Source organism: Triplophysa rosa, linkage group LG19 (genome assembly GCF_024868665.1).
Source record: "Triplophysa rosa linkage group LG19, Trosa_1v2, whole genome shotgun sequence".
NCBI lineage: Eukaryota > Metazoa > Chordata > Actinopteri > Cypriniformes > Nemacheilidae > Triplophysa > Triplophysa rosa.
In genome coordinates, this window is record NC_079908.1 from 20940172 (window position 1) to 20966858 (window position 26687).

Here is a 26687-nt window from a genome sequence, read left to right on the forward strand (position 1 = left end):
ACGTAATAGGTTACTGATTAAGTAAAAGTCTTAAATATTAACCAGAGAGATTTTAAGTATTAGTTAAGGATTAGTACATACAGTAGTGTGACAGTGGCGACCTCGTGTGGTGAAAACTTTTGTTTGAACTTGTACAACACGATTAAATTAATTTAATTAATTAATTAATTAATTACTTTAAATCACAGGAAGCCAATGCCGTTGTGATACTTCAATTTAAGATCATAGTCAATTTGGTGAATAGTTTGCTTTCTGTAGGATTAAAAAGTGACATTTTTGTTATACAATACGGTTAAATGACAGTAATCACTCACTATTAAGTTTTCAAACGTGTATGTGGTATAACATATAGTATTAAACTATTTTGGAAATTATAACAATACATTTTATTTATAAAACTGTGTTATGTGTAAAATTTTCAACATTTTCAAAGACTAGTCGACTTTTTATTCTAGTTAGATGGTCGGGGTGTAAAATAATATGTTATCTGTGATTGTACAAACTATTTAAAAGTGAAAATCACTCACTGGAAAAAAAAAATCTGCTATCACGCTGAGTTCGCTGTTCTGCGCCGCACCGACGGGCTCCGCCCACATGAAGGACATTTCACAAACGGGCGGGGCATGTTCAACAGTTAGTCCCGCCTACTATAAAGTAGTGGCCGGGAGCCCGTGTGACTCCCACCAATCAGAAGACTCGTTACCTCAGCGAGACAAGAGCGCCGCGCCCAATGCCAGACGCGTACGGAGAAACAGACCGCTGCAGAAAGAAACGACGAAAACAAGCCCGTTAACGGAGAAAAACGCGATCTCCCGTCTGCCCCCCGAGTCACTGTCCATTCCTGCCGCACAGTAAGACCCAAAATAAGCGTAAGTTCTTCTGTCGTTTTCTTTCTTACGGGTTTTTTCTCCACAGGCTTTCACTTGCGCGGCCTGAACGCTAGCGCGCGTGCTAGTGGCTTTAGCGCTTCGTTTCTGCTGGATAAACGCGTCTCTCACGCGTGTTTTCCTCACGTTTTTTTTTTACTTTAAACAACATTGATCGTTTTTCGGCATTATCGCTCTCGGATGTTTGTTTGATGTAGTAAAAGAGGTGCGCGAGCCCAGCACAGGACAGTCGCGCGACGCCCACTGCAGCTCTGCACGCGCACAGATCAAATAAACGCCCGTTATTCTGCCTTTGATACGTTTGGTAACACATTTGATTTCTGCTTTTATTTGCCTTCTGTGGAATTTACTAAGTCTCACATATTTGTAAAACATTCGGAATGTTTCTTTTTGTGATGTTTGTAGTTATTATATGTTTGTAGATGTTTTCTGATGTTTGTGCGTGTATCCCTGTGTCGTGCATCTCTGGTGTGCAAAGTGATAAATGACGATGAGCATTAGCATAAGGAAAATATACTTTTACAATTGTAAAGTTAATACTTTATGACAAACATGGAAAGTAATTCTCATATTGTGCGAATTATGTAAAAAACACGATGGCTGATATTCTCTTGGTTTGTGGTGTTGTTATTGACAGCATTATTAGTGGATGAGAGATGGGGAGGGTCAAGGATGACCAGAATACCTGATACAACATTTCTGAAAACAAACTTATAACGGCTTTTAATTTACTTAAAATGTTTAAGAACAGAAAAGGGAATCATTCATAGGCAAGGTTTTGTGTCTGACATTAACTATAATGACCATTATTATAATTCACAGTCCACTGCTGAATATCAACAATATATGGGTGTGTAATTTTTCTGTATTTTACACAGATCATTGAGAATGATGCACAGAATCATTGTATGGTGATGTGTGTCGGAGTAAAAACATCTGCATGATAACCATAGACAATCAAGTAATTCATTAGATGTTATTCATGACAGTGTTTTTTCTACAGGAATAGGGGTGCACTTAAAAGCCCTGTGGTTTTACCATGGTAAAATCACTGTAATACAAACAGCCCTACGCCTAAAACAGCTGCAACAGCAATATGATAAAAGACGGCAGGATAAATGTTGTTAATTAGCTTAAGAGTGTGCAAGAATTTTGTCGAATTTTGCTCGTTCATCAATATTACAACAATCTTATACCTTATTCTTCATGTTTAAACATTTGATATGTTTTCAACAGTAAAACCCCATTATTTGGATTTACCACCGCAGTCACTCTTTCTGTACTCCACACCCACGATTCTCTTGAGGGACAGAAATGTGTTTCTCATTTTCATCCCACATTGTTTCATTTTTTTCCTCCCTTTTCCTCTCTTTTTCTTTGCTTAGCATTTCATGCGTGCAGTGTCGTGTTGCCATGAACAGGATGTATTTTGTGTAACTTGTGTCTTGTGTTCTCTGCTTACGTTCAAAACCTTTTCAGCTTCCAGCGTAGGCAGCATTTAAAGACATCATGTGTGCCTTCAGGCTGTTCAGAAAACTAGCCAACATGCTTCCTCTCAACTCTATTTAAATCAGTTTGAAGTTGCGTCTTCCATGTATTTTGCATATCTGTTACACATATCTGTTAACCCCAGAGTTACGCTCTATGTAGTGTGCTGCAATCGCTTATGTGGTTCGGTTCCTTTATAGGTAGGATACTGTTGTAAAGGATGTTTCCTATGTAGGAAGCTCACTTGTGGAACAACCCTTAGATTGCAGGCTGTATGTTGTTTGTAAGGGTATGTTAGGTATGCGTTTAATGTGTAGTATTCTTACTAACTCGCAGCCCACATTTAGTGCTCGTGTACCAGGAATAATGCACAGAACATTCCACAGATACGCAACACATAAATATGTCAAACAGCTGGTGTGTAGTGTGGGTTTACAGTCTTTATTTAGGGAGTCCTCTGTGATTGGGTGATTGTGACATTCTGTTGTCAAATATTTGTGTTTAATGATCACAAAACAGCATAATTTAATCTGATAAGACAATTCTTAGTGAGTGAATATGAAATTTATAAAGTATTGGTGGTAATTTACAGAATAGCACATTCTGGCTAAAAATACTGCTTGATAAGCAAGGGTAGTAAGTGTGTTAAAGTTTAAAACGCAACAACGTCCGAACCGTTTGGCTTGAGATCACACACACATAAACACACAACCATTGATTGCATCCACCCCTTTCCCCTGACACACACATGACCGATCCACACCCTCACACATATCTGTCTAGTGTTACGGGTGAGAGAATTCACACACTTTCCTCCCTCAAACTGGGTCATCGGGGAAGTTTGTTGTGAATTAGTGATAAGAACCACATTTTTGCGTTTTAGACCATGAACGGTAAAAAAGACTTAAAACCTGCACATATTCAGGTCTTAAAGGAGTAGTTCACCTTCAAAATGAAAATTCTATCATCATTTATATGTCCTCTTGTCATTTCAAACCTGTAGGTCTTTCTTCTGCAGAACACAAAAGAAGATATTTTGAAAAATGTTGGTAACAGAACAGCACAGCCCCCCATTCACTTCTATTGTAACCAATGCAAGTTAATGGGGGGTTGTTAACAACATTCTTCAAAATATCTTCTTTTGTGTTCTGCAGAAGAAAGTCATACAGGTTTGAAATGACAAGAGGACGTGTAAATGATGAAAGAATTTTCATTTTGAAAGTGAACTACTCCTCTAAAATGTCTTCCTTGAAAGCGCGTTGAATTTGAACTTGTCGATTCAGCTGCTGAAAACGTGAATTCTCATTCAGCTTTTTAAAAAAAACATGTGAAGTACACATCAGCTCTGCATGTCACCCAGTTTTTTGTGCATTCGGAGACTGAGCTCTGTTGTTGGAGCTGTTTCTAGTCAATAACAAATTCTGATCGCCTGCTGTCTGGTTTAAAGTCTGCCAGAGAGTTCGGGGTGGGTTTTTGGCCCATTCTGAAGAGCTTTGGCTTCTATCTGAGCCTGCTGGTGGGATTTGACATTCAGAATCTGTCAAGAATTCGTTATAGACGCAGGAAATTCATGCAGTGAGATTTGGCTCATTTATACATTCTTTTGCTTAGAACCGAGTAACCCGACAAACATAAACTGAACTTTTTAGTTATGTTTCCTTGTTTCCTGTCTCATTCTGTATGTGAATTTTAGATTAAGGAACATACGCAAATCATTTATACATATGTCCAGAGTTTGAAATCTATATTATCGTCTCTTGAGCTTTGCTGTACGATGAATGAATCTCTCCAGATGTTCTTACACCGAGTGAACGGCAGAGAGAAATGCAGAGATGTTTTTCATTGGATGAGTTCAGGAGTGAGATGTTGAAAGCGTCTAAATGTGTGGGCAGACAACAGGACTGAAGTGACCCAATACTGTGTTATATAATCCAACAGGTTTCTATGGAAATGTGCTTTGTTTCCATAGTGACTGCAGTCATGCCTACACATCTCTGCACACTTAAAACACGTTCAGAGCGAAGTATAACACTACAACTGCATAAATAATATCTGATCAGTGGCCGCCATAACTGTGTGCTATAATGATCATCTGTTCAGCAGTGTATTTTCTCGTTCATTCATTTATATCAACTTATCGGATGTAGTACAAAGCAGGCAATCATTTATTTCTTTAAATATATTTGATCATAAGTTTTGATGTCTAATATTCAGATTTATCAGCATATCTCTTGTCTGTTTGAGGAAGTGGTAACAGTTAGTGTTACATATCGAACTGATATGGATGATGGATGAATGGATTGTTTTTGTTTTCCTGCAGGTTTTGTGACGTTTTAAGTAGGGATGTGCGCTACGACTAATTTGACAGTCGTTTAAACGAAAGTTTTGTAACCGTGTAGTCGACTAGTCTAAAACTAAGAATGGCGGTCCAAAAACTAATTCATTTTAAAGACTAAAGAATCTAGGCTATTAATCAAACTGTTTATATCAAATATTTAATGTAGCTAAAACAGGCATATGTGTTCCACTTTCCTTACATTATGATCATTAATATTCCTGCATTTGCTGATGCGCCAACCCTGACTGGATCGTTTTAGCGGATGCAAGAAGTGACATGACGAGCATTTGTTTGCTTTGGCTGGTCTGTGCCTGGGCTTAAAATATGTAGCCTACAACCTTATGAAATCCATTTTATTTTCTCCTTTAAGTCTGTTTTTAGGACTCTTAAAGTTCAACTAAATTTTTGTAATCAAATTAAATAAAATTTTAGTAAAAAAGTGTCTTATTACACTGAAATCATGAAACTTAAAATATTTAACAACAATTAATTAAAAGCTTAAAAACGAATGTTTCACTATTTGTTTATTTAAATGATGTTGAATGAAAAAAAAAACGTACCTTTTAATTATGTCGCAATTTAAGTAGCCTACAAGTTATAATTAGGGTAGGCCTATAGCCGATCAACAAACAAGATAGCCTGATGTTTTTATTATTTATAAAGCAAAGCAATGTGTGTAAACAAAAAAAGCAAATAGGAAGCAATGGACAAAAAGTTCAGAACAAGCCACAGAACGCATTTGATCTCGCGCAGAGCGAACGAAAAAGCCGCTAATAAGCAGACTGCCCATATTAGCCAATTTATAGAACATGGATAGGCTAAGCACTCGAGTCCGCATGTGATTATGATGTTAATATTATTTTACATGTTCTTGTTGAGGAATTGCAAGCATTATGCTCGGATGAAAGTCGGCTCAGTGTTTGTGAACAATAACTCCGTCTGAGGAATCTGCAAGGGCACACAGATAACAGTGCTGAGCGATCATGTTTATTCAAGTGCTTTTTTTGTGATAAACATTATAATATATATTTTTTTTAAAGTTCTGTGAATCTAATTGCTGAGACATTCCCATCTCAGTTTTATTGAGTGTGCTCAAGGTGCATTCACCGGATTTACAGCTCATTCTGCCATCAAATAACTTCAATCCGTCTTTCATGCATTTTAAATATTAAAATATTGATATTTCTTATCAAGTAATTCTTAACATAACTGTAAGTAGCTTTTATACTAGTGCATTTCCTTTAAAAGCGTGTTACCCTTGCTACGGTTACGCCTGGCGTTTACACTACTCTGGAGTTTTCGACCCCCAAAAATGTAGACTTTTGGAATCGCTGCAGACCCCGTTTTAGTTTGAAAACTCTGGGGTTGCGTTTCTGTGCAAACGGACAAAAACACAGACTTTAGAATACGCAGGTGTGGTTGCCCAGCGTGTCAGAATGTTCATGTGACATGCGTCTTCGGTAGTGTAGTGTAAATGCAGATTTATTCTGAAACGCATGCAGAAACGGCAGTATCAACAAGGATCGTTTTTGTTTTAAAATGTCGTTTTCGTACGACAACGGGCTAATGTAAACAGCACCAGAAACCATGTCAGAGAGGGGTGTGTGTGTGTGCACAGATGGGTTGATTATATGTTTGGAAATTTCCTCTTTTAAACGCATAGTTTTTTTAATGCAGTGTTTGTAAATGAACCCTTTTAAACAACTGGAACCCAAGAGTGTTTTTTGTGTAAACCGCTCCTAAATCTACAGACGGATTGAACATTTGTATAGGGATTTAATGATTTGCCGCAATAAAATGATGTAATTTAAGTTGACTTAGTTTACATGAAAAATTAGTTTGTCGCTCTTCATGATATTTCTGCCTCTGACTTTTCATTTTGTGTTAGTTCTGTTTATATCCAGAATATTTACATGTAGAGAGTTTGTGTGTTGACTTGATGCTTTGATTTGCTTACATGAGTTGATGCTATAAGAAAACCTCCACACGAGCACACACGTAGCATGAGGCGGTGGTTGTGGGTTAATTCGGTGGTCAGTTATCTGCTCTGGTTCATTTAGGGCTAAAAGACTTGAAGGTACACTGTGTTTGTCTGTGACTAATGCTTAAATCAATGAAAAGCAGTGTGGAAAAACTAGTAGCTGGACAGAGTGTTTGCACTGAATTCTGGGAAATACCGAAGCTCAAAGGTTTAAAGGTTCTTGGCATTTTTTAGACCTTCAACATTGACAGTCACATTTTGTTATTTAATGTCCAAAAGAATAATAGTATTTAGTATTCATATTGTCTGCTCACAGTGAGGGGTGTGATGGGTTATATTTTCTTTCTCAACAGGAAGGAGACTACAGTAGAATACAGGAAGAACAGCCGGATGTGTATTTTCCTGTTGTGTGTTCTCTGATGATTTTGGCCTCAGTTTTATCTGAACGTTGTGAGGCCTTTTTGTAAACTAAAGCATCTCTCAGTGTCTCTCATGGTTACCAGGGAGCTTAACACTGCTGCCCAGAGAGAGAGAGAGAGAGAGAGAGAGAGAGAGAGAGAATGAGAGAGAGAGAGAGCATAAGTAGCCTTAAGCACCGTTTGAAAGCGATTCATTTAATAAATTATTTTTATTTTTCAGTTATAAGTATAGGGCATGTAACGCATATGCTGTGTGTTTGAGAAATTCTGTTAGAATTATTTTAGAAAGTCTTCATTTGTTTGTTTTGTTACAGTTTGTTGCATTGTGTATTTGTCCAGAAATGTTGAAAGTCTGTTTTCACTTTATTTCTACATAGTGAGTAAAACGGTTCCATTAATGCGCAATGACGCCTCAATGTATAAATGACATCCATGTTGATGGAAATGAATGAGCTTCACCATCATAAGGCTTCGAGATGTAAATGAACATCGTCTGCTCCTGGACTCTGAAATGTTACAGATTTAATGTGATTATGGTGAAAGAATGAAGCGTCTTTCTCTCTCTGGTCTGGAGACTCCTGGTGTGACTGGAGATTTAAAGCAGAGCAGCTCTCCGGAGCTGCAGGGTTGCATTACTCAATGCTGCAGTTATTTCCTGCGCTGGTTCTGCTCTGGGTTTAAATGAGCAGTCTGTGTGTTGAGATGTGTGTAAACTACATGTCATGTCGTGTTGCTGCGGTTAGCGTGTGTTGTAGGTTCAGCTTTGCTTTATATTTGGATCATGTGTCTCGGTTTAAATGCTGTTCTCTATTTGCCAATGATTCATTTTAGAATGTAATTTGTGCATCATTTGTGATGGGGATTTTGTGTTAATGCTTGTTAAACTGAAAATGTTTCAGAAAGAAATCTTATTGGTCAGATCAGTGGTGTTTGTGTGTGGGGGTGCTGATTTGGGCATCAGATGTCCTGATGGACTGCTGGAAATGTTGTGTAACCTTGGGTCAGTGTTTATGCGACCTTGAAACATCAGGAATCACGTTACAGCCGGTATCCAACCACTTATACACACAAAAGACATTAGACAATCAATAATGCTGAGTCAGACAGTCTCTCCCATTCTCTACTTAAATGTTCTTGTTTTGTTTTCTTGGTACATCTTCTGTAAAACGTTCTGGGATTGTGTCACCTACGTTCATACACGTCAAACAGTGTTTGTGACATGACAAAACGCTAGTTTCTGTGAAAGAGATTTAAAGCTATGTACGCTGTCATTTGTTTAGAGAAGAGAACAGTGTCTAATTCACTGGCAGAGGTTCCAGAATGACTAACATCTTCACTTCTTTTAAACACAACACATTCCTTTAACCAGTGCATCCGGGTGACTAGTAATGGTTGTCTAGTTGCCCTGGCAGCATCCGTATCTGTTGTGAATAGAATGAAGCGACGCATCTCAATGTTTCAATGAGTGATCTGACGGTGTCCCATCGCTACTGTCTGTCTCCTGCACATCATGACTTAATGCACAGAAAAAGCACTTTACATCCACAGCACTCAACAGTAAATGTCCTGTGATGACTAGGGATGTAACGATTCACCATCAGCAGGTTAAAAATCTATTATAATATGTGAGGATTCAAGCCGGTTGAGATGTTATTTGAATGGCAGTACATTTTTTGAACAGCAGGGGCCGCTGCGTTTACTGCAAAATTGGAAAACGCATGCTGATATTTCTTTAATGTAAAATAGAAAAGAAAGAAAGAAAGAAAGAAAGAAAGAAAGAAAGAAAGAAAGAAAGAAAGAAAGAAAGAAAGAAAGAAAGAAAGAAAATCACAGACAGTTGTTTATTTTAAAGAGACTTGTGTTATTCATTTTTTATTTGATTTGGAATTTGTTTTAAAATATTTTTATATTACAAAAAAATGTGCTGCATTTTAGAAATAATAAAAGGGCAGACTGTTGTTCATTTCTAGTTTGTCTCAACTCATTTTGTAAAAATAAACCGTGAATGATTCGTATCGTCTTCTCTTCTGCTCTTTTAATACTTTGAAAACTTAAAATTTCTTAGTAGGTGAATCTCATCTCATGTTCTGTTGTGTTTTGGCAAATGTAGTGTTAACCTTTAACCTCTGTTGCAGGTGTGCCATGAACGGAGACTCAGGTGCAGGGGTGGTGACGGCCCCCCCGCCCACTAACCCCCCTCATAAAGAGCGTTATTTCGACCGTGTGGATGAGAGCAGCCCTGAGTACCAGAGGGAGAGGAACATGGCACCCGACCTGCGGCAGGACTTCAACATGATGGAACAGAGAAAGAGGGTCTCTATGATCCTCCAGAGTCCTGTAAGAAAAAACACACACACGGAGTTCCTTTTATAGTCTTTTAGTCTTCAGAATAATATGTTTTGTTAAACCTGCATTAATTGAAATAATAGTCAAATATAATGTAACATTTTTAATAAAGCACTTTATTTTATTGTGTTTATGAGCTGACATTCAAAGATAAAGACTTATCAAACGTTTTCTTGATGGTACCGTTCCAATCCCAATACAAACCTCCTCGTGACTGACATCTGCCCAGCAATCACATGTCTGTCTTCATGTGTGTGTGCGTACACTGAGATTCCGTTTCTGAAAGCAGAGAGTCAATGGATGAATAAAGAGTCTTTATTTGGAGAGAGGAGCAAGAGTCAGGAAAGAGAGAGAACGGCCAATGTTGTTTTTCTTGTCATGCATTATGCTCAAAGGAATGAAATCTGTGTGTTACTCTGTATTTATTTAGCGTTACAGCAGCCTGTAGACATGTAGCGTAAAAGTTTAGTATAAAGTTTGTTCAGAGTGCATCTTGATGTCTCTGAAGCTTTAGTGCCACTTAAGTTGCCATTCATTTCCCTCTGATTTAGTTACTTATGATGAGGTCAAAAACTAGCGTTTTCTATTTCCTCCTGACTTGTTTTATAGTTATTTTTAAAAGTTTTATGTTCAAGTTAACATGGGCTCTTAAAATATGAAGAACATTGAACAATGCCAGCATCTGTCTCTCTCTTTCTCTCCTTGTCTATGTGGGTTGTGTATGGGGTCGGTACTGTAGAATAGTGGGTCATGTGGACGGCATCAATTGTCTGCTAGTGATCTCGATAAGGAGCGATATGCTGCTAATCACCGTTATATTTTTACCTGGTTTATGGGTGAAATAGATTGAGCCGTGTCTAATCGTTCCTGTTTTGTGTTTCAGGCCTTCTGTGATGAACTGGAGACTCTGATCCAGGATCAGATGAAGAAAGGGAAAAACCCCACCAGTCTTCTTGCTCTCCAGCAGATCGCTGACTTCATGACCACCAGTGTGCCCACCATGTACCCAGCTGCCCCACAGGGTGGTATGGCAGCCCTCAACATGAGTGAGTGTGACATGCGCTTTTTTACTACAATTTTGAGTGTCACATATTTACCATCGGTTGCTCTTTTATATTATTTGGTTGTATTGTTTTTTTTTTTAATGTATGTAGAAAAGACAACAATGTCTGTGACAATCATTGTTTTATAAACACATTACCATCACAATAAATTAAATACCTGGAAATATGCATATGTTCCTCCACCCCATATGGATGTGTGTGTGTTTAGGTTTGGGGATGGTGACTCCAGTAAATGACCTCAGGGGTTCAGACTCCATCGCCTATGATAAGGGAGAGAAGCTGCTGCGCTGTAAACTGGCTGCGTTTTACCGTCTGGCCGATCTGTTCGGCTGGTCTCAGCTCATCTACAACCATCTGACTGTGAGTTTTAAAACAAACACAGACATCAAAACTCAATAAACATACACAGCTCTCTTAGCAACACAACGGTGAATGTTTTATTTACACAGTGATTCTCTTGCTCTCTCTTTCTCAGGTCAGGCTGAACTCTGAACAGGAACGCTTTCTCATCGTCCCTTTTGGGCTTCTGTACAGTGAAGTCACAGCCTCCAGTCTGGTAAAACTCTTTATTTTACCCAGTCACCTGGTTCGCTGATTTTCTTATTAATAGTTTTAATTCTTATGTATAAAAGTAGAAACTCTTGATTCTGTTTATGTTCATGAATACAACATGAGGTTTTATCTTGGCCCACAGCCAGCATTTGACTCCTCATAATCTTATGTGGCTTCCTTCTCATTCTTTTAATTCATTGATTAATAGTAATAGTAAATCAGATTCATTAAGTTTATTGACTTGACTAGAATTTATAAAAGAATAAACAAAACATGCCTTCAAACATGTTTGTTATGTATTTGTGTGGCGCGTTTTCTCAGGTGAAGATCAACCTGCAGGGGGAAATCGTAGACCGGGGCAGCACAAATCTGGGTGTTAACCAGGCCGGATTCATGCTCCACTCCGCCATCTACGCTGCCCGTCCTGACGTCAAGTGCATAGTGCACATTCACACGCCCGCTGGGGCTGCGGTACGATGGTTCATGACGAGCTGAGTGCTGTTTAAATGTGTTCAGCGTCTCACTCGCTGTCGTGTGTTTCTCCAGGTCTCTGCTATGAAGTGCGGTCTGCTGCCTATCTCACCTGAAGCTCTGTCGCTTGGGGAGGTGGCGTACCACGATTACCACGGTATTCTGGTGGACGAGGAGGAGAACGTCCTCATACAGAAGAACCTGGGTCCAAAGAGCAAGGTAACATACACATCAGTTTCAGTTCACACTTTTCACCATTCGGTTTTGTTTTAGTAGATTGCAGTGGATTTAACCCTGTGAGAAAATGTTTTTATACAGTTAAATCCTTTGAAGACATTTTGAATAGCCTAACAACACCAAATACAGTTTTTAAATATTCTTTTAAAAAAAAGATAAAGGCCTAATATAATAGTGACAAAAATGTTCTCGCCATGAAGCTGGTATTGCGTAAAAAAATAACAAACAAACAATCACGCTTCAGTTTTGATCATTTTTATATGTAAAGTGTGATCAGGATTATTCAGGCACTGAAATCAAAGTGTGTGTGTTCAGGTGCTGATTTTGAGGAATCACGGTCTGGTGTCTGTTGGGGAGACAGTCGAAGAAGCTTTTTACTACATTCACAATGTGGTCACCGCATGTGAGATTCAGGTAGACTTCTATACAACTTAAAATGCTTTTTTGCATTTTTGTAATAACATTCATCGATGAGTCATTTACAGTAAGACCACACAATTTTTTATCTAAATGTAAAAAAAGTGAACAAAAAATTCTTCCAGTATAATCATGGCCACACCTTCATGCTTAAAATCATGGCATTGTAATATCCAACATGTCCACGTTAACATCTGAAATTCCAGGTCCGCACCCTCGCCAGTGCCGGCGGCCCAGACAACCTTGTGATGTTGGACCCTGGGAAGTATAAGTTCCGCCAACGTCACCTGGAGCCAGCTGGAGACGGGTCGAGCCCGCACCCGAAGTGGCAAATCGGGGAGCAGGAGTTTGAAGCTTTGATGAGGATGCTGGATAACCTGGTAAGACGGAGAACAAACAACGTTGTGATGTCATACTCTTTCACACGTTTGTGACTTCTTATCCCCTCTTCTGCAGGGCTACAGGACTGGCTATCCGTACCGTTGTCCGGCGCTGCGTGACAAAGCTAAAAAGTACAGTGACGTTGAGATCCCCCCATCAGCCACGGGCTACTCGTACACAGACGACAGTGACTCGGGTGCGCGCTCCCCGTTAAAACACAGCTTTCAGCGGCAACAGCGGGATAAGAACCGCTGGCTGGCTTCAGGGCGGCCTGACGAATCTGCAGAGGAGGGGCAGGACGGCAGCGGTAGCCCCAAGGCGAAGACTAAGGTGTGGACGAACATAACACACGATCACGTCAAACCCTTGCTGCAGTCGCTCTCGACCGGTGTCTGCGTGCCAAGCTGTATTACCAACTGCTTGGTCTGTGCCTACCTTACTGTTCATAGTTTAGATCTGTACTGCTACAGGCGGCTGCTGGGTGGTACCCTGACACCCCGGCTAAAACACAAACCGGAAGAAACACTTCCCCATTCCTCTAATCTCTCTCTCTTGGGAGGTCATTGAGCCCCTCCCTTTTGCTCACGATTGGTCACAGGGGTGTCAGGGTTCTTTCCGGCTGCCCGGTGCATGCTGTGTTGCATGATTGATCAGATGCATTGTGGGTCGTCCCCTGGAGAACCCGGGGGTGTGGCATGTGCCTGAAGTGGGTGTGGCTAAATGATGTTGCTAATACTTTCTGCTTCTTGATTTCCTTTCTGTTTCTGTTGTTGTTTCATTTTATGTTGTGTTTAGCGCCTTTTGTAGCTGTTTGTGTTCTGATAGAGCACGATATTTGTTTCATTTGTAGTTTCTTCAGAGCACATTAAAAAAAAACAAGTAACAGGAAGCTCTAGTGAAGTGTCATAAACATCTTATTAATGGAGGTAGCAGATAATGCACTTCCTGTGCACTCACTTCAGTAGAAATCTAACCGTATAAACATTTATGATAGTTGATGGCTTCAGGAGAGAGAGTGCGCTTTTAGCTAAAAGCTTCAAAATCTCAGTTTCTCTCATGGCTTTGAAGACTTGAAAAGCTTTAAAGTGAACAAATGGGTAAATCTCACAAAGAAATACCCGAGTCATATTTCACAACAAAATTAAAAGACAGAAAATAAGAAACTGTTTTTGCTGGAAGAAAATCAAGCCTGTTTTTAGAACTCAAAAGTTTTTTGGTTTGTGATTTTTATATTCCTGACAATGAAGTACACATTCTTATTACTATAAATATAAAATCCTTCCAAAAAATATTAATAATAATAATCTTCATCATTATGATTTAAATCAGCATCAGTTATGTACAACACAAACCACTATGATCACTATTTATTTATATTACTTGTTAATTTGACTTGTGGTTAATTATCACAATGCCAAATGAAATCATTCATGATCTTAAAGTAGGCTTAATTGTCTTTATTGTGTATATAATATTCTTATTTTTTTGTTTTGATTTTGGAATGAAAAATGACCTGAAATGTTTTTGACCTGACTTGTGAGATCTATCCAGATGTAGGGCTGCAAATAGAGGAAGCACTGCTAAATAAACATCTTTAGAGGAAAAGGTTAAAAACCAAAATATGAAGTGTGAGATGTGTGGGTTTTGCAGCCGTGTCTGTGGGAGAGGAGGCTTATGTTTGTGGAGTTGTGGCTTGTTGTTTGACAGCTCCTTGTTTTTTTAAACCTGCCTCAGAGACATTTCAGTTGGCGTTTTATTATTTCGATTTTTTACTTTTCTGAGTTTTCCTAAATTATTCCCAAGCATGAGTGTAATTTCACGTTCAAATTTCTTATTCAACCAAAAAAAGCTAAATCAAAGAAAGAGACATTGGTTATGAGTGGTTGTTAACTCTCCGAACGATTATCTCTAGTTGGTGGAGAGCGTGTTGTGTTGTGAGGCTCGTGACCAGTGAGTATTTCATGTTTACCTGTTCATCCCATGTGCCCCGTGTCTCCAGCGCTCATATGGAAACCCTTCCTCATGAGTTTTGGTTCAGCGCTGAAAGCATTTCTTTCATTTAGACCGAAGCAAGTAAACCATTGGCTACTCATGCTATTCTTTCTCCGGCCGGCGGCTAACTATCAGTGCTTCAGAGAATATATGCTGTTCATCCAAACATCTTTGTTTGAACCTGAAGTCCATGAATTTCATTTGCTTCTCAAGTAAAACCTCTAAAACTTCCTCTTAAAAAAAACTTCATCCTAAACTGAAGTTTATCTTACACGCTTTCAGAAATGTTAGGCATAATTGTGTCCTTCCTTACAGAGTCAGTGTGTGTGTGTGTGTGTGTGTGTGTGTGTGTGTGTGTGTTTTCATTTCTCTGTCCTTCAGTTGTTTGTGTGTGTTGAGTTCACCATTAATCTTTACAGTTCCTTCATACATGAAACCAATAATGTGCTCATCCAAAAGTTTAATTTGTCTATCCAAAGCAAACGTCGCTACTCTTATGATAATGTCTGTAGTATTATTGTGTACAGCAATGGCATACAGCTTTGGAATAAACCAAGTTTGGTATAATTTCAAGAAATAGACAAGTAAACTAGCTGCAAGACGCCATTTTAATCTGGACTATAACATGTCAGCCCTGAATATGATCTGAAAACATTCTGATTCTCTATTATTGCTCTTTCGTATTTCAATTGGTTTACTCTTCACATTTTTAGCAATATTTGTTTTAATATTTTTTATAAAAGTTTGTTGACACAGAAGTGTTTTAGCTGTTTTTGTAATCTGATTCAATGTGATAACAGTTTTAGTAATTGTGTGTGTGTGTGTGTGTGTGTGTGTGTGTGTGTGTGTGTGTGTTATGATAGCTAAACGGATTCAGTCCACTGCCTAAAACACACCTCCAGCTTCTGCCTCACCCCCCCAAAACCTCCCCACCGATCTTCATCCTCTTTAAACTGATGTTCCCTGTCTGTGCTCTTTTCTTTATGTTCTTTAGCCTCTTTTCTTTCTTTTTCTGTAGCATTGTCAATGATGATGAGCGCCGTGACTTTCATTCTCTCTTAATTCATGCGTCTGATTTAGGGCTGTGCAATTAATCGAAAATAATTGTAATCGTCAATTTTGGCCTTCAACAATTACAAAAACAAAATAATCGACGTAAAACGATTATTGTGCTGCATTCCATTTTGCAAGGATCCTCTCTTTTCTTGTGGTATAAATCCTCAGTGCACCCCCTTCCTTTACAGTGGTTCAGTTGTGCTATTTCTTTACATTTATTTTTCAGTTGAATTCACTGTTTAAAAGCCAAGTTTTTTTAAATTTTCTATGTTGTTTTAAAACTTAGTGAGTAATCATGTTAAATAATCGGGATCTCAATATTGGCCAAAATAATCGTGATTATGATTTTTGTCATAATCGAGCAGCCCTAGTCTGATTTAATCCCTCATTTAAACACGGTTCGATAAATGTGTGAGATCTCAGCTGTCAACACAGTATCTCATACTAATACTAAATATATTTCTTCATTTTATACGTGAAGGGATTGATAGAAATTTAAGAGATCAAAATATTTTCTACTTTGTTACGATGAAGTGCAGAGACTTCCAAATGTGCTTGAGCGAATCTATATCATCATTGGTTATTCGCTCAGAGGAACGTTATTAAACCCAGATTTGTTTCAGATTTTTTTTATATAATAGTTGGAGAGGCTTGATTTTTATCTTGTGTTATATTTCAGTTCAGTTCTGTTGTTTTCTTTGCTTTCGGTTTGTTTGAATGGCTTTGCTTTGGTCATTTCAGTGGGCTAAGGAGGACAGTGTCCGACAGGCCGTCGTGGCCAATCAGTTTGTCCCGCTGAACACCAACCCTAAAGAAGTCCAAGAAATGCGCAACAAGGTCTGAACATTACATCACATTAAATTGAAACCATCAAAATTCAGATGCATAAATAGATACAGAAGCATAACCAAACCATTCGTCTGTAGATCCGTGAGCAGAACCTGCAGGATAAGAAGACCGCTGGACCGCAGTCGCAGTTGCTCACAGGTGCGGGGGTGGATCGCTCCTTCGTCCAAGTGAGTCTGACATCTCTTTATACAAGAAAACAAACTATTTATTCTAATCGAACAAAGGCACCAGCGTTTTAAAATGCATACCTCCACGTCTGATTGTGAATAAGGAAGGTGGTGTGTAACTGTGTAATTGTGTTTTTTTGATCCAGAAAGTGACCATATGGCATGTGAGTACAAAAGCAAATGTGCTGCTAAACCACACAGCAGTGAGCCAGGGCTGCGTTCATTTTCCTTTCGTTTGATTGGTTTGCAGTGCCACGTTTGCTTGTTTTGGTTACTTTTGTTTGGTTCATTGATGATAACAGAAACTAAACAGGATGATACCGTTGTGACACACTTCATAACACATGCAATAATTATTCTGCATGTCTCACGTGATGTTTGATCCGTACATCAAGTACACTTGTGTTGTTAACCTTGTGTGTTCATAACAAGGAATTCATTACGGTGGAGTGTGAACGAAGCTTATCGGTGTGTGGTTTTGGAAATGTCTTCTTTGCTTGTCTTAGAATAATCTTCTTAACCAAATAATTCAACTTCAACATGAATCACAACATTAAAACATTTTGAAGTTTTTTTTTTTTACATGAAAACACTTATTATTTGTACACGTCATATATATATATATATATATATATTGCAGTGTATTATTGGTTAAAGGGGTAGTTTACCCAAAAATAAAAATGATTGTTGTACATGGCATAAAGCAAAACTATTTTTATTTCTATGTAAAGGTTTTGGATAAACTAACCCTTGAATATGGGATGTTTTATAAGTAGTTTAGTTTGATCACTTCAGCCGTCATTACTTGAAAAAACATTCTGCAGCATTGTTTTTGCTTCCATGATATTGCTTTTCTTTTCTAAAACTTTTGTTTAGCTTTTTGGCTCTGCTTGCTCTGGTCATTCTCAACCAGGTGCACCATGGGATGCTTTTTATTCTCTCCAATGCATCTGTTTAAAATATTTACATTTCAGTCAAGTGTGACCAAACGCTTGACTGCTAGTATTTTATTCTTGTTTCAGTATGAAGGCTGTAAAGGTCTTTTTATCTCTGGAACCAAATAGAAATGAATCATTTTGAGAAGTGTATTACAGTATTGTTTTAAGATCATTCATCTAAATCAGCCGGAGGCACCAGAGCACTTCAAACCTAAACTCTCGACTGCATTGCTGATGTAAATCTTTCATTGGATGCGTTTCACACAGACCGTATTATTGTCAGCTGGTCGGGTGTTGTTGTTGTTGTACAGGAGCAGCAGTATGAATCTGTGTGGTTTGATGTTTGGTTTCTGGGGTTGCAGTGCATGATTCTGACCCATAAGATCACTGTCTCGCTCCAGCCTGACCCATACGCTTCTTTATAAACCGCTGCCTGCATGACTCAAGTGTGTGTGTGTGTATTTATGTATGCATTAAGACTGTACAATTATGAAAAATCATCATTTTTAATGTTTTGGGTAAATTAATGAATAGATTTTACATTGAAATCCTTTTTGTGGAGATCGTCCTGCCATATTCTTTATTTCTTAATGATTTATTAGATCAATCGTGCAGACCTAATGTGTGTGTGTGTGTGTGTGTGTGTGTGTGTGTGTGTGTGTGAGGTAGATCTGCTTGTACGCATTAGTACTTGCTTGCTTCCTTCATCAGCGTGTGTTTTTGTGTAAACTGTGGGGTGAGATTATGCACCGCTCATCAGATTTACTGTTGCAGGACGCTCCTCTGTCTGACTGCAGGGACTCTATTGATGGCATTGACCTGTCAGACAGCTTTAGTCCTGCTAGGTCTGTTCGAAAGGTACATGAATATAGAGCATCAGACCACACGTATTCATGTCTGTAGCTTCATATAAAGACAAAAACAAGAACATAAAAGACATCAGAAATACTTGAACGTGCTGGTTCTGTTCAAACATGATTCCAGATATTGTCATTGATCGCTAGGTTGACAGCAGATTAAAGATACAGTTGCAGTTTTTGGCCTAGGATCATAGAAATGTTGGAGAACCCCAGATTTGATATTACAATTCATTCAGTGTGTAAAGGTTCATCCAAATAAGTCGTCCATAATGAATATTTCTGTCTTTTGCTTATGTCACTACAAACCAGTGTGACGGACTTGCTTCAGAGAAAACACTTTTAAATCATTTTGAAGGGTCTTTCTGTGGTCAAAGACACAATTTGCTGAACCTTTGTTCTAATAAAAAGCATTTGGAATGGCTCGATATTGATTTGTCAACTGGAAATATGTGAGAAGACTTTTAACAGCTTGAAGCAATTGATTTAACAGACTGCACGTCTTGTCCTCACAGCTATAATTCGCATGAAATAGGCATTAACTCCGATAAGGGTCTGTTACTAGTATTTTAAGAACACATATCAGCCCCAATAACGCTCAATAACTGTAATTTTTCATACTAAAATATTTCATTTGGTCTTTTTTCAGTTAGTTTCTTTGACCAAGATTGTTGTATCGTCCTCTTGTGTCCTCCAGGGGGAGCTGGTGACCGCATCTAAAGCCATTATTGAGAAGGAGTACCAGCCATGTGTCATTGTGACTAAAACCGGACCAAACCCCTTCAACAAGCTCACGGATCAAGATCTGGTGGAGTACCGCAGGGAGGTGGAGCTCAAACAGAAAGGCCCGGAAGGTAAGAAGAGCAAAGATTTACACCTTTGTTGACCATCTCAGGAGCACGATCCCTCTTTCTTGCGCACGTGTTTGAGAGTTCCTGCAGCTCGACAGCTCCCCCCGCAGGTCTAGAGAGAAACTGTTGTGTTACATTTAGCACAGGCCGAGGAATCCGTCCACACTCCACTTTCAGAAGAAGTCCAGCCCCCCTCCGCCTCTCCAGAGACCACCTCCCCGCAGGAGAACGAGGAGCCACGGGTCACCGAAGCCCCACCGCCTTCTATAATCCCTAGTCGAGACGCTGAATCCGAGCCCGTGTCGGGTCGAGAGAGCCCGTCACATCCTCCAGAATCCCCTCATAAAGAGTTCCACTGTGCGGTCCTGAAAGCTCTGGGCTGTGACGCAGAACTGACCGCACTTACTCAACCCGAATCAAACGGGCCGGATGCAGGTACTGCCTGCCGAACAACTTTGATTTGAACTTTGAACTTTGATTTTGGGTTTCTTTCTGTCTTCCGTCACCCCCTGCTTTCCCCTGGTTTGAAATCTGGTGATCCAACACACATGTGTGTGTCCACCCCAGTCTCCTGTCCCAGAATTCCCCCGATCCAGATCTGTCAACAAATACCACATTACCTTTATCTGCTTCAACAGTCTTAACCAGGAGAATCTCTGGGGCTTCTGAGGGCTTCTCACTATCCTCTAACTTGGACATTGGCTCTTGGTCCTGTCGGGTTCATTGTGTTATTCTTGTACTAATAAACTTGTGTGGTGTTTCTCATGGAGACCTCTGAATCTGAACTGATTTGGCTTTTTATGTGCTGACAGTGAGATTCTTCACCCTGTGTATTGTGTCATGTGTGTAACAGAGTTGTGTAAACATGTATAAAAGAAAGACTTGTTGATTAATGCCGCTTCTGTTCTCTGTAGGTCAGACACAAGACATTGAAGACGGGAAAGTTCCCAGCGGCACCTGCACTCCTCCCAGCTCACCTGTGCGTGTAGAAGAAGGTGAGTCTGTCCGCTCTCTCTGAGCATGAACTGATTCCAGGTGTTTGATATCTGCAACATGACGGCTGATGTCTGTGTCTGTATGTTTGTTATTTAACCTTTGTAGACATTGATTGCTGTTTGTAATAACAGACCAGAGGGGATCAATTCACCTTTATTCCTAAAGCACCTTTCGCAACTTTGTGTTGTTGCAAAGCAGGAACAAACAGACAATAAATATAGAATAATGATATAGAATACTAATAGAAATTTTTAAAATTTATATATGAAGAGTTCATTTGCAAAAACAGATAACTCTATTGTTTAAAAATCATGTTTTTTATTGTGCATTATAATTAATATCACTCCAACCGAAGTTGTTTTAAAGTAGGTATAACTCAAAAATAAATATGATCTGTTTTTGCAAATAAACTCTTCATATGTCATCTTAATGATAAAATGCATTGCATTACAGAATAGATGTTGGTATTGCAAATCTTCAATAAGATGTATATTAGTGATACTTTCTGTATAAATAATTGTCTTGATAATTGTTTCTTTACTGCCAACAATTTAGACAGTCTGGCCCAGTTGGCAGATTTTTGCATATTCCTTAGAAATAATCATTCTTTATTGAAATAATTTTATTTATTATCTTATTCACCCCTTCTGGTCTTTATTACCCTGGATTACATCAAACACCACACAAAATAGATTTTTATAATGAATTACACAATGTTGTAGATGTGGAGGTCACTATAGAATCATGACTAATATAATAGCCGTTTAATTTTTTGATCAATAGTTTTTTTACTTTTAAATATGAACAGTTACCAAGACATGAAATCAGACTTGAAATAAATAATGTCTTTGTAAAATAATGATTTTATTCCCCTTTAGAATTGTAAACCCCAGCATTTATGCGAAACTATTTTACCTTTAAAAATAGCTTCATAGTTTTGTTAATATTTTACACATACAGAAGTGCACAATATGAATGAGAAGTCTTGTTGTATGCACTGTGAACACAGATGTAATCTGGTTTGAGAAATGTCTTCTTGTGTAAACCGGCCGTCTTTAATGTTCTCATCTCCCTTCATGCACATTTCTCTGGGGTCTTAAGAATGACCCGGCGGTCATTCTTCACTTCTGGTGTCTTTACGGTGTCTGTTCATTTCTCTTTTTGATTTAACCTGGTGCCTGTGATTTGATCTGCATACACATTCTCTCTCTACTTGTGCTTTTCTTCGTGGCTGCGTCACAATCAGGAGACGGAAATGCTAAAGAATACCTGTTACCATAGTAAGTACTCCCCCCACCCAACCCCACCCCACGCTTGAGTTTGCTTTCCCGCTGCACGCTTCACTCCGACTCACTGCGCTAACTCATCATCCTGAAGCTCTCGCTTTACAAAACTCTCTCTGTTTGTTGAGATGCTGGATCCACACTGATCTCAAGTCAGTCTGATCTGCTCCAGTCAATCTGTCATGATACAAACGTCAATGAGAGACAAAGTGACATTAAAGGGAAACTTCACCCAAAAATGAAAATTCTGTCATCATTTACTGACCTTCGAGTTGTTTCAAATCTCTATACATTTCTTTGTTCTGATGAACGCAGAGAAAGATATTTGGAAGAATGCTTCTAACCAGACTGATTTTGCCCCCCATTGACTCCCATTAATGGTTATAAACAATTTAGCTTTTTGGTTTTCTTTTTGAAGGCAGAACAACAAATGTAATATTTAACAAGATTGAAAGACTTGATTGATTGAATGATTGATCAGACTGTCTGGAGTGTGGTGAGGTGACACTGACAACAAATATTTCTCTAGAAAACGTTTTCTTTGAAAGTCTAGAACAGTAGCAGACTGGTTTTAGTGTTTCTGCGATGTAATGCAGGCTAGCGTTGCTTCAGCCCAACAGGTAATGTATGAAGGATATGGTTCACATCTGATGTGCCTTTCAAGTGCATAAAATAAATCTGTCAATAAAATGCAGCTTTGCGGTTTTAAAGTGTGCTGTATATGTATAAATATATATATGTGTCTGATGTTGGTTTACTGGTCCCAGTTACAGAGGAAGTGTAATGTGAGAAATATAAATGTGTCTGACCACCTGTGACTCATTCACTTTGTCTCTGACCTGCATGAGCTGTTTTAAAGGGACAGTTCTCCCAAAAATGAGAATTCTGTCATCATTTACTCGCCCTCGTGTCAAACCTCTTTGAGTTTCTTTCTTCTGCAGAACACAAAAGAAGATATTTTGAAGAATGTTGATAACCAAACAATATTAAACCCCATTGGCATTGTATAAACACAAAACCACTGAGACATTTCTCAAAATATCTTCTTTTGTGTTCCACTGAAGAAAGACTCACATTTACAAACACATGAGGAGAAATAAATGACGACAGAATTTTCAAGTTTGGCTGAACTGTCCCTTTAAGATGATTGTTTGGACATCTGGTGGTCAAATACATTCTGAATCACAGTCGATGTTCTTGAAGGACAGTGTGATGTGAAGGTTACTGGATTAAGAGATGAAGTACATCTTTAAGGGGTTTTGCTGAAATCCATCACATGACTTTGGAACGGTATGATGGTGTGTAAATTATGAGCTGTTTCCTTTTTAAAGGAAAAACAAGCGGCTGTATTGGTGTAATGTTGGAGAGATTCAAGTTTTACAGAAACTTTCTCAGAGAAGGTGGTTCAGCTGTTGAGGTCTTGAAGGTCTGAATCCCCCCCGAATGCTCTGAGTGACACGAGATGCTCCACAAACTCATTGTTGTCCGTTTTCCTCCACTTTCTCTCCGTCCTCCACAGAACCGGCACCACAGAACCAGTCGAGTAAAGACGGAAGCGACGCCGCCACTTTAAGACAAACCCTCCCTGATCTCACCCCCGACGAATCCTCTGAAGTAGCCGCCCTACCTGCAGAAGAGCCCGCCCCTGAACAGACAGACTCCGCCCCTCAACCTGAGGGGGAGGAGCCTGCTGCTGGTGACGATGCGGCCGGTGACCACGGCAGTGACGGATCGCCCAACAAATCCCCTTCAAAGAAGAAGAAAAAGTTTCGCACCCCGTCTTTCTTGAAGAAAAACAAAAAGAAGTCTGAGACCTAGAGATGAAGGTCGCTCAGGTGTTTGGCAATACCGTCTTTAAATCCATTGGAGTTTTTTACTGCGTCTCCTTACTTTTATTATTTGTCAATCTCTTTTTATCATTGAAAGGTCAGATTTGTTTTTATTCTGTTAAGCGTTCTTAATAAATGCTGGCCGACCGCTAAAGTCACTTTGGGAAGCGTGTGGCTTGTGAGGCATGTGTTTTTATAAAGATCTGAATAACCGCCATCATGTATGAGAATGTATCTAATGTTCATAGGAGAAAACGTTCAGGACCCTCGTTGTGTTAAAATAAATTCAGAATTCTGCTGCATGCTTCTGTCTGTAAGTTTGTAAAACTATGAATCACAACAGATCCCACTTGAGCAGATGCAGAAGAGTATAAAACGTGCTGAGAATAAAACTCCTTAAGGACGGAAATGAATTTGCATATTGGAATCTCATGACACCTGTTAGAAAAAAGTTTGTCATTTTTCCCCCTAAAATCTTTCATAACATCAGCAAGTTTGCAATGCATCTACACTACAGAACTCTTCTTCTCTTCTGTTCACTAACTTTCCTCCTGCGGTGATGTGAATAAAATGTTTCTTTTGATTGTAAAGTATAGTTTAGTTTATTGTTTAGCTGAAGGTTTATGTCCAGTAGTTTGACATCACTGTCATAATGTCGACCTTTAATTCTTTCACTGAAATGAATAAACATGCTGCGTAAAATCATCAAGAAATGAAGTCCGACTGATGTACAGCTGTGTGATGTTCAGACACTCATTCACACTCCTAGTGTGCATCTATAATAATACTGAAAATATTCATGGACCGTCATGAAGGACCACACGGGAACTGTGTGAATCTCACTAAGAAATATTCAGGTTATGTTTCACCCCAAAATTAAAACAAATCAAATAACAAATCACAGTTTGGATTTTTTTGGCGTGTGACATTTCAAGTATATTTCTCCCTCAGAAAACTACCTTTCGTTTGACAAATTAATAAGTACGGTTGCATGAAACAAATGCGCATTACAGTTTAAATGATAAATCATCAGTTTGTAGTAATTAAGTTGTTTTATCTTATGGTAGAGGGAATTAAAGGATGGAGATCAACTGTGAACATAAATAGTTCTGATGTAGGTTTCTTTGTTTTTCTGCAATTTATAAACTTGATTTTGGTGTAAAATATGAGCGGACACTTTATGAGATTCACAGTTCACCCACAGTTGCTTTTTGTCAACATGAATCTCAGAAATCATCTTGATGTGGATCAGAACGAATGTGAAATATCTGATGTTCACTAACAAACACAACACAAGAGTTTACTGAAGGACTGCAGGACATAAACACCTCCAGCTTCTGATCTTTTGGTTTGTTTTCATATCAACATTTACTAAGTGACATGATTTTATTTAAAGCTTCATGTTCAGTTTCTAACATGCAGATGATGTTGAGTCTCTAAATGATTTTCTCTTCGTTCCGTTGTACAGTTGTGTGTAATACAGTTTTAAAACCACATCTCTTGTTTCTTTCATGGTTCTTTATATTTTTCTGCCATGAATAAAATGTCATCTTTAAAAACATCCATGATTGATGAATATTTGTTTCATAAACGTTTCTAAGCAAAGCTGCAGTTAGTAATCTTGTATTACATATTTCATCTCTATAACAATGTATTCTCGAGCAGAGACAATAAATTCGTGTAGTCTAACTAAAGCGTGTTATTAAAAGTCAATCTAAAGTCATTTCAGTTTAACACAATAAATCTCATTTGTAAGACAGAATCAGGGGGCGTGTCTGTGAATAAACTCCTCCCACTTACACAGAGAATCAGGAAACTGAGATCGTCACAAACCTGTGACTCAGTTGAAGAACACTCAATCATTTTATGATAATGTTGAAAATGAAATGAAATATTTTTAATGCACAGATTTGGAAGTCCTTGCTGTGGATGTGAAGATATTTTTATTCACAACTGAACACTGAGAGTTGAAACTGGATTATTACTTTACTGAACTGAAAGTGAAACTGAAGAAGGATTGTGATATTTCACTCAGAGAGAATGGCGTCTAAATGTTTTTCTGAGGAGGATTTCTCTTGTCCTGTGTGCTGTGAGGTTTTTAAAGATCCTGTTGTGTTGTCCTGTAGTCACAGTTTCTGTAAAGACTGTATTCACAGATTCTGGTTAAGTAAAGGAGCTTAAGAATGTCCCGTTTGTAGAAGACGATCAACAGTGAAACCTCCATTAAATCTGGCTTTAAAGAATCTGTGCGAGAGTTTCTTACAGGAGAGAAGTGAGAGATCTTCATCAGTCTGTCATCTTCACAATGAGAAACTCAAACTCTTCTGTCTGGATGATCAACAGCCCGTGTGTGTCGTGTGTCGAGACTCCAGAACACACAACAACCACAAATTCTGCCCTGTTGATGAAGCTGTCGACGAGAATAAGGTAAAGATCAATCATATTTAAAACATTTCATCACAATAAAAAATACTGATAAACATTTTCACAGTGACAAATAAGTAAGTGCACCGACAGTGTGATCAGGACGTGAAGCGGAGGGTCTTGTATCTCACTGAAGGGGATTATTTCGCCATAACAGCCGGCTGCTTTTTTCATTATCCCGATTATTACACGGCTACTTGCCACATGAGAAAAAAAACTGGACATGAAATGTGAATTTGAAATATTTTAGCTCATTTTAACGAATGCAGACCTTCCGTGAGGAAAAGCCGTTTAGTTTCGGTTTTTAGGTAAAAAAAAAACCTTGATCTTTGATCCTTTTTTCCCCTTTGATCTCGCCAACGCGTGGTCACGTGGTTCATGGAGCTCTCAATAGTTCCAAACTGTCAGTCTGTTTGAATGGATTTAAGCGGGAGAGACAGTGGAAGCAGCTGTATTTGCAACAAATTTCACTAAATACCAACACAATATATGCACTGATTACTATGTTGATTACATTTACAATAACATTTTGACTAGGGTGGCCATTTCCATAACACCAAAAAGGAGAACACTTTGCGGCATTTAGTCAGGCAAGAATAATTGCATAGGACTCTGGTGTACTCGCAACTACAATACAATTTTGTCCATCATATCGATGGTATCATGATACAGTGATTCTGAAATAGCCTACTCTATTCATTGCCAGACAATTTGATCTACGATCAGGCCCGGATTAAGAATTCAGAGGCCCCTGGGCACAAGTGTTTTATGGACCCCCCCATACACGTGCACACAATAAAGTTTTCAATTAGCCTATAAGGTACCATGCATATAAACACCTCTATCTTTTACAGGATTACATTG

The 26687-nt window shown here is 38.7% G+C and overlaps 1 protein-coding gene and 1 pseudogene across 12 annotated transcripts; both read left to right on the forward strand.

Moving 5' to 3' along the window:
* Positions 1-683: 683 nt before the first annotated feature.
* On the forward strand, positions 684-23697 carry add1 (adducin 1 (alpha)). Of its 12 annotated transcripts, XM_057361197.1 has the most exons (19): positions 684-869; positions 9249-9450; positions 10343-10505; positions 10732-10883; positions 10999-11079; positions 11397-11546; positions 11622-11765; positions 12099-12197; positions 12407-12580; positions 12657-13004; positions 16371-16466; positions 16556-16645; positions 16792-16809; positions 18358-18441; positions 19138-19294; positions 19433-19726; positions 20206-20286; positions 21534-21567; positions 23090-23205. In XM_057361197.1, coding segments are annotated over exons 2-19 (2361 nt in total). In that variant the 5' UTR covers positions 684-869; positions 9249-9255; the 3' UTR covers positions 23091-23205. The 12 variants fall into 12 exon arrangements, with proteins under 12 accessions (XP_057217180.1, XP_057217181.1, XP_057217175.1 ...); XM_057361198.1 differs by lacking the exon at positions 23090-23205 and having other exon boundaries at positions 21534-21568; XM_057361192.1 differs by lacking the exon at positions 21534-21567 and having other exon boundaries at positions 685-869; positions 23090-23697.
* Positions 23698-24221: 524 nt separating this feature from the next.
* LOC130570761 (E3 ubiquitin-protein ligase TRIM39-like) overlaps positions 24222-26687 on the forward strand; it is a 42760-nt pseudogene continuing 40294 nt past the window's right edge.